The sequence below is a fragment of the Catharus ustulatus genome, chromosome 2, assembly GCF_009819885.2.
Source record: "Catharus ustulatus isolate bCatUst1 chromosome 2, bCatUst1.pri.v2, whole genome shotgun sequence".
Classification (NCBI taxonomy): Eukaryota; Metazoa; Chordata; class Aves; order Passeriformes; family Turdidae; genus Catharus; species Catharus ustulatus.
In genome coordinates this window covers 80,698,357-80,717,103 of record NC_046222.1, presented here as the reverse complement: position 1 = coordinate 80,717,103, position 18,747 = coordinate 80,698,357, and the positions used below count along the sequence as shown (strand labels likewise).

At 37.7% G+C, this 18,747-nt stretch overlaps 1 protein-coding gene across 8 annotated transcripts in view; it reads right to left on the bottom strand.

Moving 5' to 3' along the window:
• GPC5 (glypican 5) overlaps window positions 1-18,747 on the bottom strand; it is a 620,023-nt gene that overhangs the window by 592,522 nt on the left and 8,754 nt on the right. For all 8 annotated transcript variants that reach the window (XR_004417012.1, XM_033051489.1, XM_033051492.1 and 5 more), the window contains exon 2: window positions 18,556-18,717. Coding sequence is in view for 7 of the 8 variants with exons in the window: in XM_033051489.1 (XP_032907380.1) it covers window positions 18,556-18,717 (162 nt within the window). In the remaining variant the exon portion in view is untranslated. The remainder of the gene's footprint in view (window positions 1-18,555; window positions 18,718-18,747) is intronic.

Below are 18,747 nucleotides of genomic sequence, written 5' to 3'. Positions count from 1 at the left end.
GTTATAGAAAGCACTGGAAGTTACAAGACTGCCCTACTGCTTCCCTTCCCTGAACTTAAAGTTCTGATTTACAGTAAAACAGATGGGGTTAATGACAACATTAGGATGAATGTGAGTACCTACTCTAATAAGAAAGACTACAAAAACAGGAAGTTATGGCAGACCTAATCATAGCTGCCTTTCAATTATAAGCATTGGAGGTAGCTCAAAAGCAGCATGACTTAGGCTATAGTTTCACAAGTCTCTGGCTGCAGTACCAGACAGACACACAACTGTTTGTGCAGCTGCTCCATGAAGCAGATCAGGGAAAGTATCCAACTTAAATATAATACAGCAGGAAAAATTATCCAGTGTTAGTTTCCCACTGTACTTCCCTAAGAAGCCACAAAAGTGGTTGGGCTACTACAAAGAGCAAAGGACAGCACATACTGTCAAAAAGTCAGCAAGGAAGGAACATGAATAACTTAAAGTTCATATTGATGTGGAAAATAAATAAAGAAAAAATAAGAAAGAGCTTTAGAAATATCCATGATGAAAACTGGCACTTAACTGAGAAACTTCCAGACAAAGGTATCCCATCCTTTTTGAACAGATTCGTATTCTTTGGCATAAATGTTTCTGATACAAATCAATGAAAATGAAGCGATCTCCAATACACAGTTGGTTCACGAACCTTGGAATAAATTTTATCCTTCCAGTGCCACAGATACTTAAAAGGTAATGAAGTATGCAAGCAAGGAACAAATAAAAGCCATGCTTTAAAAACTCATACTGACTTTAACTGAGGACACAATGTTAAATAAGGAAATCAGGATTACAGAACATCCCACAAATCCAACAGAGAGAAGCAGATTTTTAACTGAAATCTGCTGAACCTCTATTTGCACAAGGAGCTTGAACACAGACGTTAGAAAACAAAATACATAAAGAAAATGAATGCGCTTTTTAATACTCAGATTCATAATGGCAATCCAATTCCTACTGAAATCAATGTAACTCGATACCTCAATTGACACTGTCTAACTTCAGGGAGCAACTGAGTCACTGAGGTGGGAGATGAAGAAGTAGACACATTTTCCTCTGCAAGTACTTTCACTATTGACTACAGAAGAACTCAGGAAAGCTAGACTCCTAATTTAGTTGTCCAAATTACGTGGAAGGAAGATAGGTTTGGGTATCTCTGTGGATTTAATCGAGCTGCTCAAATGCAGTCCACTCCAGTACAGACAGTAGGCAGTCTCATGGCTCTAGGCTTTTTCTCTTTTAAATAGAGACAGATACCTCCAGGAGCCATGACTGGTGCACCTCACCATCCTTTCTCTCCACAGTCTACACCGAGGGCTAAACTGCCTAATTTAGGACAGAACGTTCAGTAGAACTTATAAAACTTATAATCACTGCATATAAGTGAACAGTAGTAAGAAATAAGTACCTTTCAATGGCAAATTTGGATGCTGTGCCTTGGCAATGTCTTTCAGCAGATCCTCAACAGATAAATTAATTATCTCCATGACTCCATCACTCAGCTGTCTTGAGTAATGCCAAATCACCATGTTATGAAATTAATCTCAATGAGTTATAGTTTTCACTTGCCACCTCTCAGATGAAAAATATAAATCCTGGGCTTCAAGGTCTTTACATATTCAATGTATGAATGGGAGGGCGGGAAAAACACCAATCCTTTCTTTAAGAATCGATTTTTAAAAAAAGGATATAACCTGAACACATTAGTGTATGTTGTAAAACTTCCTGCTTTTACTGTACCAGAAAAGACAATATAAACTGAAAATTGATTAATTACTGAGCCTGTAAGTTCTGCGCTACAGTACAGAAAACTCTCTAGCTACAAAACTTTTTTTAAACTACTTTCCTTCAGACTGATACTGCAGACACTAAACACAAAGAGTTTTAACTTTTGAAGCAAATGTAACCACAATGGTTTTCTATATTCTTCTTGAAAGAGAAGTATTAGAGTAACTATATTTATAAACCATTACAAGCAATCCTCCATGGTTATTCTTAAGAGAGCTTGAAGTGAAAAATTTATAAAGAACAGCGAACATTGGTTTTCACTTTCATGTATTTATAAGTGTGAAGGAAAGGGTCAAAGGCAAGAGCAGAATTTCTCACAATACTTTCCTTGTGAATAACAGTTGAGAAGACTGGAAAGCAAACTAATTGCTTAACTTTCACATTATCGACAAAGCTGTCTTTTGACAATGCAGTTAAAATCTCCATCATCTGTTACGTTTGATCAAATTAGTTTTGACTGAAGTACTCACACTGCCTAAAAAGAGAACTCTTTATTATTTTAAAGAGTTTCTGAGACACCTAAGAAAATGCTTTTCTTTTGACTTCGCCCTTTTTGGGAAAGGGTGCAGTAACCTTAAGTATTGCCATCAGAAGAATCCAAATGATGAAACAAATGGTGTCTAGTTAGGAAAAAAAGTACATCAAAACAATAAATGTCATCAGGTTATTTTGAGTTTCTGCTACCTCAAATCTAAACATTGAAAGAATCACAGAATCCATTAGGTTAGAAAATACCTCTGAAATCATTGAGTCCAACTTCTAACTGAACACAGCCTTGTTAACTAGACCATACCGCCAGTCATTTTTTTAACACCTCCAGGGATGGTGACTCTACCATATACCTGGGCAGTTCCATTCCAACATTTAACATTTCAACAGTTAACATTTCAATTAAAAAATTCCTCCTGATGTCCAACCTGAATCTCCCAGGTCCACTTTGAGCCCATTTCCAGTTGCCTGTTGTCCAGTTGCCTGGGAAAAAGACTGAGCCCAACCTTGCTACAATCTCCTCCCAAGTAGTTGTAGAGAGTAGTAAGGTCACTCCTTAGCCTGAGGCTAAATATCCCCAGCTCCCTCAGCTACAGCCCCAGCTTCCAATAATAAGATGGAGCACGTGATCAATCTCTTCATATGGCGCATCATACAGAATGAATATTTCAAGTTTTGATCCACATCAAATCATTGTCCAACATTTCCCCAACAGGATTTGAATCTAACTCCTAGGTATTTTAATGAGCAACAATACCTGAAATAGAAAAGGGAAAATTTAAAAAATACATATTACTAGATATTAGCCTATCTGTGTAATTCTACCGCTGGCACCAACTCTCTTTGGAGGAATCAAGATATTTTCTAGTCATTATAGGGCTGCTGAAAGCTTTACATGGCAAAACAACTGTGTAACTTCAGTGAAGACCCTAAGATGATGCAACTGTATCGTGTACCTTGTTCTTCCTTGGAAAAGCTTAATTTTGTAATACACGGGAACAGCCTTTTTTTTTTTTAGTATTACTGATTCTAATCTCAAATGAAAGTGCTAACTAAATATAACCAAACTAAAAATAGATAAAGAAAGTAAAGTTATGAGCATAAGCAGGAACATCAGATAAATCAGACAGGAAATGTACATGGATGAGTAAGAGAATGATGTATGAAAGCTAAAATTTGATATGAAGAAGGAAAAGTACATTAAAAAAGAACCAGAACCCTTCTTACTCTACAAGTAAGCTATGAATTGTTATCTATGACTGAATATGTTTTGGTTTCTCCACATTTATTCTGCTGAGGAACTTGGTGTATCTATCAAAGCCATTATCAGGGATTCTAACATGAGAGTGACTACCACCTGTGTTTTCTTGGCAAAATAACAGGGTTTATTTTCGCAATAGATTAATTTTGTGAAATTGGTCTAAAGATCATACAAACAGACCACAATCTTTTAAAGAAAACTAAGGAAAAAAAATACAAAACAAACAAACAAAAACCCCAAACCAAAACTTATCCATAGACATAAAGGAAAATTACTAAAACAAAAGGTCTGTACACATAGTGCAGCATTCTCCTGAAATTAGATATGCTAGCATTTCCTAGCACAGTATTTGCAAATAATTTAAAATTCTTCCCTGAAGAACACATTTCTCACTCCAGCTTCATGACAAGCCTTTCAATCACTTTTTAGCTCATTGTTCAAGCTCCTCTGTATTTTAGGCTCTGGCTGTGTCCTTAGCCAAGCCAGTTGTCTGTGGTCTCCAGAGGCAAGGAAGAAAAGAATATATCTGTGCTGTACATAGACAGAAAAAAAAAAAACAGCAACAGATCTGGATGACCATGTTGTTAAAATATCTAACACATTAAGTGTTGACAGTTTTCTTTAAGATGTATTATAGCCCAACAAAAGTGGATTAGCTTTGTACACATCACTCAGAGGAAAAGCAACTTGATTATTAAAGTATACATACATAAATACTGATCCAAAACACAAAAATCCAACTCAAACATTTTTCCAAACTGAAATTATTTTCTTTAAATCTGGAAAGAGACAGATGGGGCTTCTCCTTGGGATCAACATACCCTGTGGAAGCACTTCACTAGTCCGTGAAAGGTCAACCAGCTGCCTCTGCCCCGGGATGTAAAATTCTCAGGGTGGGAAGGAGAGCAGGTAGAAATCTATCTGTAGCATTATCATCAAAAACACAGAGATAAAGGCAAAAAAAAGTACGGGTATAGGCCCTGCTATGGAGACACAGAACAAGAATGCCTTGTCAGTGTTTGAAGCATTCTATGTTTTGACTCCACCCGCTGTTTAAAATAAAATACATAAATACAAAAAAGAACAGAGTCCAAGTCCCCCTACTGTCCATTTTTAGGTAGACACCTTTTCCCTTCCTGAATAGGAAGGGAGAGAAACAAACACAAAGTTTTGCAGAAAAAGTAGCATAATTAAAGCGTTAGGAAAGATTCTGGATGTTGTGCTCTCTTAAAGTAAATACTTGGAAGCAATTGGTACATCTAAATTTTGAAAACTCATCAAAGAGACAAGAGGAAAAAAAAATCACAAGTAAAAAAGCTTTCACTTAATTCATTTCTCAGAGGTCCTCTGAGGTATAATTTTACTAGAGTAGTAGTAATAAACACATAAGAATAGGCCTTAATGTCCAAAGGGCAACTAGACACTGGTGTTGGAATAAATCTGGGAGCAAACAAGAGAAAAGACTCTTCCAAGGAAAAATTCCTGAAGTAGAACTTACAGTAATTTCACTAATACAAGCCGCAGCAATTTGACAAAAATTTTGGTGGAAACCTGGAAGTGCGGCTAACAGTCGGGGGCGGCTAATATGTGAATAATTTTCTGACATTTACAACCCCAGACGTGCCAGCCAGGGCGCCGAGCCAAGCACCTGCCAGTAAAAGCCGGCATTCCACGATTGTTACAGTGTTACTGTGTTGCCCTGGCTCCCTGCAGGTAGTACGGGGGGCGGGGAGAGAGGCGGGAGAGCTTTCTTTCCTCCTCTGTCGCGGCCCGGGGAGGACGGGGGGGATGGCACGCCGCCATTGCCGCGGCCCAGGGAGTCGACGGTGCCCTGTGCCGCCATTGCCGCGGCCCGGGGAGCCGATGGGGGCCCTGCGCCGCCATTGCCGCGGCCCGGGGAGCCGACGGGGGGGGGCGCCGCCATTGCCGTGACCGAGGAGGACGGGGGGTGGGGTGCGCCGCGATTGCCGCGGCCCGGGGAGCCGACGGGAGCCCCGCGCAGCCATTGCCGCGGTTCGGGGAGGAGGCAGGGTGCTTTGTCCGCACCCGCCACCGGCACCACGGGCGCGGGAAAGCTCCGTCCCCGCCCGCCGCCGCTGCCGTAGGAGCGGGGGAAGCTCCGTCCCTGCCTGCCACCGCAGGGCAGCGCCGACCCGGGGTGACCGAGCCCAGGGGCAGCGGCGGCCGGCCCCGAGCGGCAGCACCGGGCTGGGCCACCTGGCCCCGTCAGCGGCCCCTAGCGGGCCGAGCCTGCACAGCCTTAGCTCAGCCAGTAAACCCCGCCCTCCCGCGGTTCTGTTACTAATTGCACGCGGGTCCTCGCTGCAAATGACAGAGCGGCTTATATTCGGGTGCGGCTTATCTATGGACAAAAACCAAAATATTTGCCAACACCCAGAGATGCGGCTTATACTCAGTGCGGCTTGTATTCGTGAATTTACTGTACTTGAGACAGCGTGGAATACAAGAATTTTCTCTTTAGATTAATTTTCTTACATCTAAAGTAAGCTATGTACCACTATACTGCTCTTGTAACTCTGGTGGCCTCACTACACAGATAAGACTAGGATTTGTAGATATGGATAATAACTTTTCATGAGTTAAAAACCACAGCTGAAAGTTTATCCACTCAATATAGATAATAAAAGAAATTATCTCCATCTAAAAACTTCTGCTTAACTTACTTTATATAACAAAATCCAGTAAAAAAGTAGAATTTCAATGATGATTTATACAAGTCCTATTTTTATTCCTACCATTTGTTTACTTCCTTCAGCTAGGAATGTTCTCAATCCTATATACTTACTATAGCAACAGAGTCATTAATCAAAAAAGATAGTTGAAAGCAAACCCAAACAACAGCTCAAAATAACATTCACTAGAGAATCTCAGTAAAAAAAACTTGGCATTACTTAATAAGGCAAGTTAAATAAGATTTTGCCTGCTAAAGAATGGAAGCAAAATATTGTTTACATAAGGTAAAGACTCATATAGCAATTAATAAATCATGGAAGCTTGCTTCCAATGTCATTCTTTCCCTTCATAGCGCTTCAGATTTCATTTCAAGGGAAGATGACTCAGGGCAGGAACAGGCAGAAGTTGCTTCTTCATGTTAAAATAGCAGTGTTGTAAGATTTCAAGATGCTTAAAGTAGTTTAGTAAAAAATAAAGTAGTTGTCATGCACAACCTTTCTCCATCTGTGATCAAGTAATAAAAGCTTTGACAAAATCTTTGAAGTTCTTCTTTGTTGTAAAACTTGATAGTTTGAAGTGCCATCAATGGATCTCAGGTTTTACTACTTTCTCAAGATCCTTAGACAAATTCAGTTAAACAGTATGAATCATGGAGAAGAGTGCGAAATAAAAGGAAGAAATTTTGGCCATTATCTGTGTTTTAAAAAAGCCTTAACAAATAACTATGCAAAAACTGACAGAGCAATAATGTCAATGGTATACAAGTCTGTGATGCTGAAAGAAATAAGTGACTTCAGCACCGAAACAGGTAATGTGACTTAATATTCCTAACCCAAACCATGCAGAAAGTATTCATTTAGGATACAAAAATGCATAGACCCTAAGGTCCTTAAAAATTTATAAAGCACACAAAGAGTATCCAAATCAATCATAAACACTTGATATTTAGACTTTTGTCTAAATAAGAAAAGAAGAAAATAATTTTGTGGTACGCATACAATGCTAAATCCCACTTAGTTGCAAAGCTCCTTTCAGAGACTGAATAACTTAGTGGTCTTCCCTTAAAATGCTGCATGAGGAAGAAACATGGGGGGTGTGTGTGGAGTAGGCTGCATTCACTTTTCTGATTAAATTGACACTACACACCTTTCAAAGAATCATTCCAGTGCCAGACTGTACTACAATGAATGCTTTCCTACATTCACACTCACCATTTTTAAGACTGGAACAGGATTGTAGATCTGACTGCTGTAACACACCTTGGGCTTGCAAAATAACTCTTTATGAAACAGGGCAGTGGCTAGCATTTGATTCCAGGTCATCTTTAAAAGCTGATGGATGCTAAATCTGAACTGAAGAACTTGAGATGGGGTCTTACTGCCTCACAGTAAGCACTAAGTGCAGTGAGTGGAGAAAGAGCTATCTTTAAATCCTAAATTATAATAAGTACTCAAAAAACATTGTCTTTAAAAGAAAACAGCAGGTTTATAATCCCCGGGTATAAAAGAAAGGAAAAAAAACACCAGCTTAATAAACCATGAAATATAAAACAGAAAGATTAAATGAAGAATTAAATATTTCCCATGGGAGTAATTGCTATGAAATTTCCTTAAATATTAGCTTCTACCTAATAACACAATAAAGAAAAAGACCTTGCATAAAACAAATTACAGATTTTAATCCTCTACTCTGAAGGAAACCCTTAAATTAGATGGCTATTTCAATTTATTTTCAAAACAAGAGTAAGTCATGAAGAATCAAGTCTCTCATGGGACTGATCAAAATTGAATTTGCAGTTTCCTGTACTATGCTGACAATCATTTACAATAAAATCAGAATAAGAAAAGGAAATTGTCTGTGGGACCACTGAGCCAGGTAATAGCTTCACCATACATGGTCACACAGCCAAAATCAAATTAAAATGTACATAGAATTTTAATATGGTTGAACTAGGCCTTACTTTGCTTATAGAATTCTGGTTTGCAACTTTTAAGTAACAGATCTGGAGTGAAAAACAATAGTCATTGGTGATAATCAGGCATTTTACATGCAACTTGTTTAAAATAACATTACATTAAAATTGTGGTAGGCAAACCAAAGAAAATTAGCTTGCAAACTATTTCAATTTGAAACTGTTATGACATAATGGAAACACAAAGGAAAGACATTTTATAACTTCCAATTTCTTGTCCTTCTCTGTACATCTACAAACCTTGTAAATTATATTATCCCATCTTACAAAACTCAAAAGACCTCATAGGCACAACATGAAGAACAAGGAATACTTCAAATATTTAATTATTTTCAGGCAACAATAAATAAATATATTTACATAGCCATAATGTGTTTTACACAAGAAGAGAACAAAGACTGGTATACTTCAATTTAAAAATAACACACTAAATTGATTTGAAAGAAATCTTCTCGGCCATATAGCAAGCCTGGCCCTGCAGAACATCTTTGCTATACTTTGCACAAGTTTGTTTCCATAAGCAGCCAGGTAGACTGTGGCTATCACACTGGTAGCAGCAGATGAAAATATCCACTGGAATTTAGATACATACCTCTTCATTCTCAAGAGAAGTTAGATACATACCTCTTCATTCTCAAGAGAAGTTAGTTAATTGTCTCCCAATCAGCAAATAATTCCTTTTTTTTTAAAGTCTGTGACCTTAGAAGATTCACTGAAAAGAGCAATAAAATAGATGAGATCTGGACAGTGGAAGTACAGTAATTTCACGATTATAAGCCGCACCATTTTGACTAAAATTTTGGTCCGAAACCGAAGTGCGGCTTATAATCAGGTGCGGCTTATATATGGACAAAGAACGAAAAGTTGCTGTTTTAGTTTGGAGGACAGGTGTCTGCTGAGAAAGGCAGGAGCTTCTCTTTGAAATGGAGAATGTAAACCCCCTTCCTCCAAATTATTATCATTTTGAAATCAAGGGGCTTTCAGACAAAAATATAGGAATTAGGAATAACAGTTCTTTTCTAGGGAAATTAAAACAGAAATAGAAATACATAAATAGTACTACAAAGAAACAAACTCCAAACCCTGACAAAGTCAGAGTACAACCTGACACCCCACCAGGCAGGGTGTTGGTAGCAGTCCCATTAAATGGTGGCTGCAGTCCTCTTGCAGTGACAGATGTGATTCAGTTGAAGCAGTGCTCCTGCAGAAGGTGCAGTTTCCCTCTAAAGGTCCAGTGGTGATGTGGAGAAATCCAGTTTTCCTCTGGAGTCCAGTGGAGAAAGGGGCTACCTTAGTGTCCCAAAACCTCTGTTTTTATTTTGGTTGGAAATGTTGGGCTCTTCCCCCTGGCTGGAGCAACTTGCAATGGGATGAAGTAATTTTATCAGTCACACAGTGGGACTCAATGGGTCATTAGCATAAAATGGCTCTCTGGAGGAAGGATGGGTTGTGAAAAGATAAAGAACAATGCCGTGCCTGGTTTCAATGGATGGGCCATTAGCAGATTATCTGCTGTTGAGACAAGGATCACTGCCCCCACCCTCAACAGATGGTGATAGAATAGATACCTTTTATCACACTCTGTATTGTAACATGAGGCTTATAATCAGGTGCGGCTTATGTATGGACAAAGAATGAAAAGCTGCTGGCACCCGGAAGTGCGGTTTGTACTCGGTGTGGCTTATAATCGTGAAATTACTGTATATCCAGCCCAGAGCTACTGCACATCTTGAAAAACACTTGTTCTAAAGTTATTTAGGCTGCGAGTGCAGACTATATTTATAAATTAAACAAATAATTAAAAATACTCACTGGAACAGAGCACTTGCTTTGTGGCACAGGAGTATCCTAACCATCAAAATGCAGGGCTAATTTTTCACATTGCTTCTACCACAGTGGATATTAAGGAGGTATACAGATGAAAACAGCTGGAATAGGAAAGAGTTACACACTGCAAAATAAACAACCCAGAAAAGAGTGAACTCTCCTCAGTAAATTCTGCTGTATCTTGAGACACTATCAAAAACCCTTACATAAATGGTTACTGTACAAATACTGAATGGCTATGCAGCTGATCTACAGCAGAACTGCAGCATGCTTTATTGTGACTAAGTTCAAGCCTTTAACGAAGATGAAATTCGTAGCTTTATTAAAAATGGATATTACTTATATCAATAGCTCTTTTAAGAATCAAGGTACACCTACAGACACTTGCCCATGACGTGTTTTATATTAGTATGTTTGTTTACCAATGTTAAAATCACTGTCACTTACTTCATTACATGACATACATACCTTTCTGCTTAATTCAAGACGAACAGAAAGAAAAGTAGATATTCACTTCTTATCTCGCATGTAAGCAAATTGCCACATGACAAGCAAAAGCATGAACAATAGATTTAACAATATGTTTACAGAACTTTCTTGCACATTTCTACCTCTCCAGCAGGAGGGAAGCTCCAAGCTGAAAGCCAGCTTTCATTTACATCAGCATAAAAGCAATCACCTCCAAGCAGCTGATAGGTTGCAAACTCAAGTGTGAGCTTAGTGCTCTACAACCTGTTTTTCTTCCCAAACTTTACTCACACACTTGCACTGTCAGATAGGACAGCTGTAAGCTTTCAGAGAGTAGGGAACCTCTGAGGGTCTTACTTTGGTGTGCAGAATAGACTCACTGGGGCACAGCTTCAGACACACCTCACTGTAGGTGTCTAAATGCATGGAATTTAGCTAAGTGTCTAAGCTGTCATTACAGTCCATGGTGATACTGGGCTCAGCTCAGTTGTCTAACTATAGTTTTTCAGTGACATTTGGCAAGTCCTGAAGTCTTCAGCAATAACCTTTTGTCTCCACAGGAGCAAAATTCTCCTCCCAGGTTTATGCATACAGTATAGTCTTTTTTTACATATTACCTGGCTCAATTCTCTCTATATTGTATTTTACCTACCTTAAGTATGGGTATAATTTTTTACAGGAAAAGTCAGTGCTTGCTTTTCTTAATTTTCTAAATATTTGATTAGTTCCAAATTGATGCAATTCTACCCTCCCTCACTTCTCCTTTTTGCTGTTTTGACATGATGGTTTTCTAATTTAAAAAGTCACTTAAAATACCATCAGATTTACCCACTCTAGATGTAATCACACCTGTCTTTAAAAATTCCATGTAAGACTAGGTAATGTTAGGTTTACTTCTGTTGGGAAAGCAAACTGCTTTTGCCTCACACAAAGTCTTTGAAATGCAGCACATGATTCCACTTCTAAGCAGTATGTCAGGTTTACTGAGATGCAATTTGGGAAAAAAAAAAGGTTAAAGATAAGACTTTCTGTACTGTAAAAACTGCATAATTCTTTGAATTTCCCATGTAGAATATGTAGTTCATAATATGTAGTTCATATGAAGTGACAGTGTACAGATCTATTAGTTCCATACACAATAGTTCCACTGTAGGAGTAACAATGAAAAAAAATATATACCAAGCTATGAACAAATTAATGTTCTTTTAATACTGATATATAATATTCTAAATTTAAACCCCTTCTGCATGAGTCTTTATTTCTGAAGCAATACATTCCATTATGTTATAGTAAAGAACTGTGTAATCTTCTTGGAGAGAGATTAATGAACAAACCCTTCTTGCTAGAGCATAACACCCATAGATTAATCTTAAAACTAGTTAAAAAAATCAAGTCACTTAGCTTTCCTTTATAAATCACATTTTAAACCTGTCCTAAGGCCAAGAAAAGTCTGTTGAGCAGTCCAGTCTAACCCCTGGCCTGCAAGCAGAATTAATGTTATTTACAACATAATTCTTGGCAGCTGTTCACTTGTCCAGCTCATTTCTAAGACACAGAATCCCCAAAATTCTTAACCAAAAGCATTTTAATGTGGTCATTGGAAAATATTTGCTAACATTGAGCCTGTGTTTTCTTTGCTGCACTATGACACCATTCAAGTTTTATCTACTATGAAGGAGAACAGAACATAAGCACTTTCTTTTGTGTCATTTTTTCTACGTAGATTTCAGAGCACATTTTTTCTCTTCTTTCCAATTGGTTTGTGTCTTTCAAGTACACCAAATCTGAGCAATATTCTCCAGTTTACCAATGCAAAACTGAAGTTTCAATTCACAGATCTCGGCTGTTTTTCTGTACAAGAATCTTAAAATAGTTGTCTGCCTGACAACATGAAACTGCTGACTTTTGTCATCTTTTGATCTATCATTATTCACAGAACTTCTCCTACAGAAAAAATTCATTGCAAGATATCCCCCATACTATTATGTCTTCCACTGTTCCTCCCCAGCTAAATGGAGCACTTCGCATTTGTTCCTATTGAACAACAATTTTTTCACACTTTGTCTGCATCGTGTCAGGACTATTTTGAGTTTTGTCTTTCAACAAAACTTGACTGGCCAGCTTTTTGGATTTTTGCTTTTTCTTAACACAATAAAAATACTAAACGAAAACTTCCATGCATATTTTGAAATCCTGGAAATCTAAAATGTTGCAGGCAATTCTACCTTTGAAATAATACTAAACATTAATTCAAAACCATCAACTTTATACTACCTTCTCTGCTGGAGTCTTTCAAACTCCTGCATTTTGCCAGCTATTATCTTCCCAAAGTTCTCAGAATAAGCAGGAAGAAGGCATCCATGAAAATACAAATTTTCTATGGTCACTGTTCCCAAGAGAATGAATGTTTTAAATTTGCACTTCAGTTCTTTTTCAAATGCGTAAGGACTACATAAAGCATAAAAAAATTTAAATTAGCATATGTCTGTACTGATCACTGTGTTACAGAAATATAAACCAAAATAGTAGATAGTTTGGTATTAAAAAAAAATAAAAAAAATCTTAGTACTCGTTGAGTATGAGACTGAGTAGTGCACCGGCATCAGCTTAATTGTAACTCAGACATTATTGTTACTAGGAGAAAAAATTCATGGAAAATGAACAGGCTGAGACTAAAATCCAGGAGCACAAGTGCACACTTAAAAAGAACAATTTAAGAAAAGACTGATGTGGTGAAAACTGTTACAGAAGACCATTAAATCCCAGTGCATATATATATATATATATATACACACCCCAGGAGTGCCTACAGGCACAGCACACATATAGGCAAATAAGTATCTAAAGATAAGAATGAGACGGAGTAGAAACCAATCTCTTTGGAATGATAAAAGGCTTGTAATACAGAAATAAAACTCAGGATTAATAATAAAATTTCAGGTACTAATCTAAATCTCCATGTGTCTGCATACAGCCATACAGCAGTCAATCCTGTGTTTTATGTATATATAGACATACTGGGTCCAAATGTAAGTTATATTAGCATGATGTTTATCCTGCTTTTTTATTATAAAGGGCCCAATATACCATATGGACAGATGATTTCTGAAGTTAGTAAAGTCTGTATAGCAGTTTTGTTCCTTAGACCAATCAGTGGGTATAATGATTCTTCTGTGTTACTAAAATTCCCCACTTGCTCAGTCCAGAGGGGAGTATGATCATTGCTGTGGCGAAGGGCTGCAGAGCAACCAAGAAAGAAGAACACAACTCTGGTGAACCACAGATATTTTTGAGACCCTCATCCCTCAATATAACAGAGTGATAAATGGAGTCTCTCAAACCTGTCCACATTTTTGTCTTTTAATAGAATCCTTAAGTTTCATTTAATTAAAGGAAGTTGGGATTCACCAGTATTTAGATTTAGGCTTATTTCTATCACACTTAAAATATAAAGAATTATGGAGATGAGAAAGAAGAAAATGTTGGAACATTAAAGCAGTTCATATTGCAAATGATCTGAAGGGTAACATATCATTTTCAACTATGAAAGATATAGTAGCTCTAGCTGGAAGTTTTCTGATCTCCAAATCATTCTTCAGAAAACTTCACAAATGGAAAGCAATTGAATCAGTGCCAGGGCACATTTAGTTTCATAAAGATGAACAGAAATCCCATTATTTCTTATGGTTTACCAGACAAAACAGCTCAGAAGATTTCAGCACATTTTCTAATTCACACAATTTACTTTAGCTACTGACTAAACTTTTATCCCATTTAAATGTAATAATTGTACTGTGATCTCAATATGATGCAACAATTTGACTTCATTTAATTCTGCTGTAGGAAAAAGTGGAATTTGATCTACTGTGTAGTAATAATTTTACAGAAAAACATGAAACTGCAAGTCTGATTCAATATACTTCAGAACTTACAAGGCAAAGGCATTAAATTTTTCCTACACAGTAGGAAGTGTCAGGTAATGCACTACTGAAGAGTGCACTTTATTAACTACTGCATACAGACACACACTTGCCAAGTCCACTATTTCAGTGACACGCAGTCCCATTCAGAAATGATTGATTCTTCCATATTTATAAAAACTATGCTACGATTCTAAAGTTGCCAAACATAGTAGCACAAAGAAAAGTCCATCTGCTCTGGACTCCACAACTAAATTCTTATCTTTTTCTCAAGCTATTATCTTGTTCTATGTCACACATGGTCACTTTTTAAAGGGTTATGAGCTCTCTTGTGGAAAAACAGTGAAGTGACACAAGATCTGCTATTCTGTTGCACAGCACTGCAGCCTACTGCAGATCACCAGATTCTCAGAAGCCTATTCAATTCCTCTCCTAATTTTAGAAATTGTAGGGATTTCTTTTTTTTTCTCTACTCAAGAACCGGCACTGCAATGTGACTACACTGTAACTCTGGTGGCACTTGTTAATCTTTTGATTACAGGTGTAGACAACGATCAGTGTGAACTTCGAGCAACATCTAAGAACTGTATAAAATGAGTGTGTACATACTAAGAGACGTCTATGGCATGTAAATGTAAGGTTTAAAAAGGATTTGGGTTTATGATTACTAGAATGGAGATGTTATAGCAATCCCTGTATAGCAGCAACAATCTTTTTCTCAAATACTAAGAAATACTAAAAATCTGAAACGTGCAAGAACGTTATCCTATCAAAATGACTGTCTTGAAACAAAAATTGTCACACAGCTTAAGTTCTCTAGTCACCTTTCCCAAGTGAAAAATGACTTTTTGCTCTCCATAATGTATCTCCCACTTACCAGATTAACATCTTATTTAACTTCATTGTGACCCATCCTTCTGCTCCCTTACCATTGCTCAAAGCTATTAAAAAGAAACAGATTCACAACGAAAAAGAAAACACATGTTCTGAAATACCCTGAAACATAAGGAAAAAACTGTAACAGTACTCAACAGGACCCAGTACACAAGTGAAGCGATTTGTACCATGTAGCCTGACATGTCCTAAGAGACATGGAATTTTTGAAAATTGCCCATAGTTACTGTCAGGAGGTAGCACTTACCACAATACAGAACCATTGAATTTTCACAAATATTAGAAGGTGACAAAGATATGTCAATATATATAGATTAATTTATTCTCATATAAAGAATACAAGCACACACATAACAAGTTAATAGACAAGATGGGCAGACAACTGCCTCATTTCACCAACATGGTCACTGTGCAGTCCCTGGCAGTTAGACATCCTGAAGACTCAGGATCTCTAGACTGTATTAATGCTGAATGAGGTCTGAAGACCTCCAGAGTCAGACACAGATCACCTATTTTAACTGCCTACTTCTTTCTACTGAATACGCAAGAAACTGAGACAAAACATTAGCTATTTGTTCTACTAGGATCTAGTCCACCCCTTTAAGGCCAACCTCAATATACTTTGAGAAGAGGCAGGTAAACAGCAGTGACAAAATCCATGACATCTGCTCCCTACTCCACACACTCCAACAATCCCGTTTATGCTTTATGCATGACTCCTGAGATGTCTGTCCAGTTGTCAAAGAAGCAGAAGAGATAATCACACTCCTAGCTCCCCAGCTCAGCCTGATCTAAACACAAAAGGAATGCCTAAACATTTGGTGGTAAGATAGGAATCCTTTCATACTATAATTGAGATGGGAAAGGATCTTGTGGGGTCTCTAGCTCAAAGTCCTGTTCAAAGCAGGGTCAAAACTGAATTCAGATCAGATACAATGTCTTACTATGTTCCTAGAATTCCAAGCTGAAAAAACATCAGTAGCATCTTATTTTTTCTGAATCTGAAATCATTTAGCTTTAATTTTAGTTAGCAGTGATTGCAATTCTTTAAAAATTAGTGATATGTTCAATAGCACGTTTTTCCACAAATAGTTACTTCAATGTTAAACAAGGTTTTAAAATGAAATAATACCAGAATCCATGCAACATTCTCTCTGTTATACTTCTTTACATAAAAGGAAAAAAAAGACAAAACTACTAAAGTATGTACAGTAATTTCACGACTATAAGGTGCACCCTTTTGACTAAAATTTTGGCCCGAACCCGGAAGTGCACCTTATAGTCCGGTGTGCCTTATATGATCTACAAAGTTGTGAAATTTGCCAACCTGGAAGTGCAAGCCATAATCCGAGTCGTGAAGTGGGGGTGGGAGCGGGCAGCCGCAGGCGACCGCAGCCAGCAGGAGCCGCACAGGGTGGGCAGGACCGGGCAGCCCCCGGCCAGCAGGAGTCGCATGGGGAGAGAGGGAGCGGGCAGCCCTGAGGCACCCCGAGCAGTCTCGAGCCATGGGCGCCCCGAGCTGCCCCAAGCCGCGGGCAGCCTCGAGCTGCCCTGAACTGCAGCAACCCCAAGGTGTGAGCCGCGGTCGCCCCAAGCCCCACCAGCCAGGGGCGGGCGGGAGTTCCGGGCCCCCCACACGGGGAGGGCGCTTGGGGCTGCGTTTAAAGGCTACACCAATCTGTGAAAAATGTTTGCAAATTGAGCACCTGCCAGTAAACTCCACGATCACGGCATTCTGTTACTAATTTGTTACTTTGTTGCGTGTGGCACGGATCTTCACTGTAAAAAAAAAGTCTGCCTTATAGTCCGGTGCGCCTTATATGATCTACAAAGTTGTGAAATTTGCTGACTCCCGGAGGTGCGCCTTATAATCCAGTGCGCCTTATAGTCATGAAATTATTACTGTACTTTGAAAATACCTGAAATGTGTAAGGTATATAAAATAGATTTTGCTTTTACGCTAAAAGTATATGCTATAAAAAGTTTTTGTTTAAATGCAAACGATGGACTAAAGACAGTAGACCAAATTTACCGTATTATATGTAATATAACATGTACCAAACTCTAGGTTAACTCTTATGGTACCAAGAAAAAGATAATACACAGAAGTTGAAAGGAAGAAAAAAGATTTCTTTGTACATTTTACCAATGATCCCATGATTGCAACCACCTTTGGACCTGCGTTAGACAGGCTACATGGCAAAACTCTCAAAAGGTGGAGAGCAACTCACAACTCCAGCTCATATTTAGCATTAGACAGCCCAAATTTTAAAAAAAGCGGAAGGCTTTAGGATTCCAACATGAATTTTACATTTTAGGACCCTGTTCTGCTAATTATTTCAGCACCACAGGTTAAAAACAAGAGAGCTGCCAGAAAGACAACTTTCCAAAACTGCTTGAAGTTATCACATTATCCTTTCCAATCAAGTGGTCATAAAGGTTAATAAGTACATATTAACAGACAAATGATAAAACTTTAGAGCTTTGTCCTCAACACATGTGAACTCTATATCTCCTATCACATACAACCTCATATCTCTATTATTTTACATCTTCTTATTATTTTACATCTTAACCAATTTCTGCATTAACTTATGCCTAATTAAATCAAAAAGAAATTAATAATATATGAAAAGTAATCACAAAAAGGAAACCCCACCATCAGTCCAAATAACTATTATTTATCAGGCAACCTGTTGTTTATTAAAACAACTATCACTCAACCTGCAATTTTTTTTCAATTGTATTTAAAAACTCAAAAGTCTGCAAAAGTAGATCTTAAAAAGGAACCTCAAGATCTCAAAAACAAACTACCCACAAATGTCTACTAGAAAAAGACAAAATAATATTGTGGGTGGAAATAGTTGCATAACAAAAATCTCTCTTTTGTAGCACTCCAGGCATTAATTCTGCATTTTAGTATGGCCCAAGTTAAAGAAGTTAATGAGGAACATCAAGTACAAGTTTACAATTAAAATCAAAGCATCTTATTAGAATTAAGTCTTATTTTTTCCAAAATATAATTTTTTAAAGCCACAAATCTCAAAAGCAATGCCGTTTCTAATCACCTGCATGATTTAATAGTCCTTATTTGAAAGCCTAAAAGCATAAGAAGAAGGTAAAAATTAATAGATAACTTTTACGACATCATAAATAATCAAAGATGAAAATCAAGAAAAGTATGAACAAGTTTGGAAACAAAGAGCAGAAAGTTTTACCTTGAAAAGCAGCTGCATTATGAGATATTAAAAATTTTAATGTAGCGCTTGATGTTTGAAGCACTTGCTGTATATCTTGCTTTGCTGCAGTCTGATACCTTTCTTCCATCTTTTTGGTACAGCATGTTGGATTTTTAGAAGTACAAACCTGGAGATCAACACCTAAGGAAAGGCAGTTACACTGATTAATAT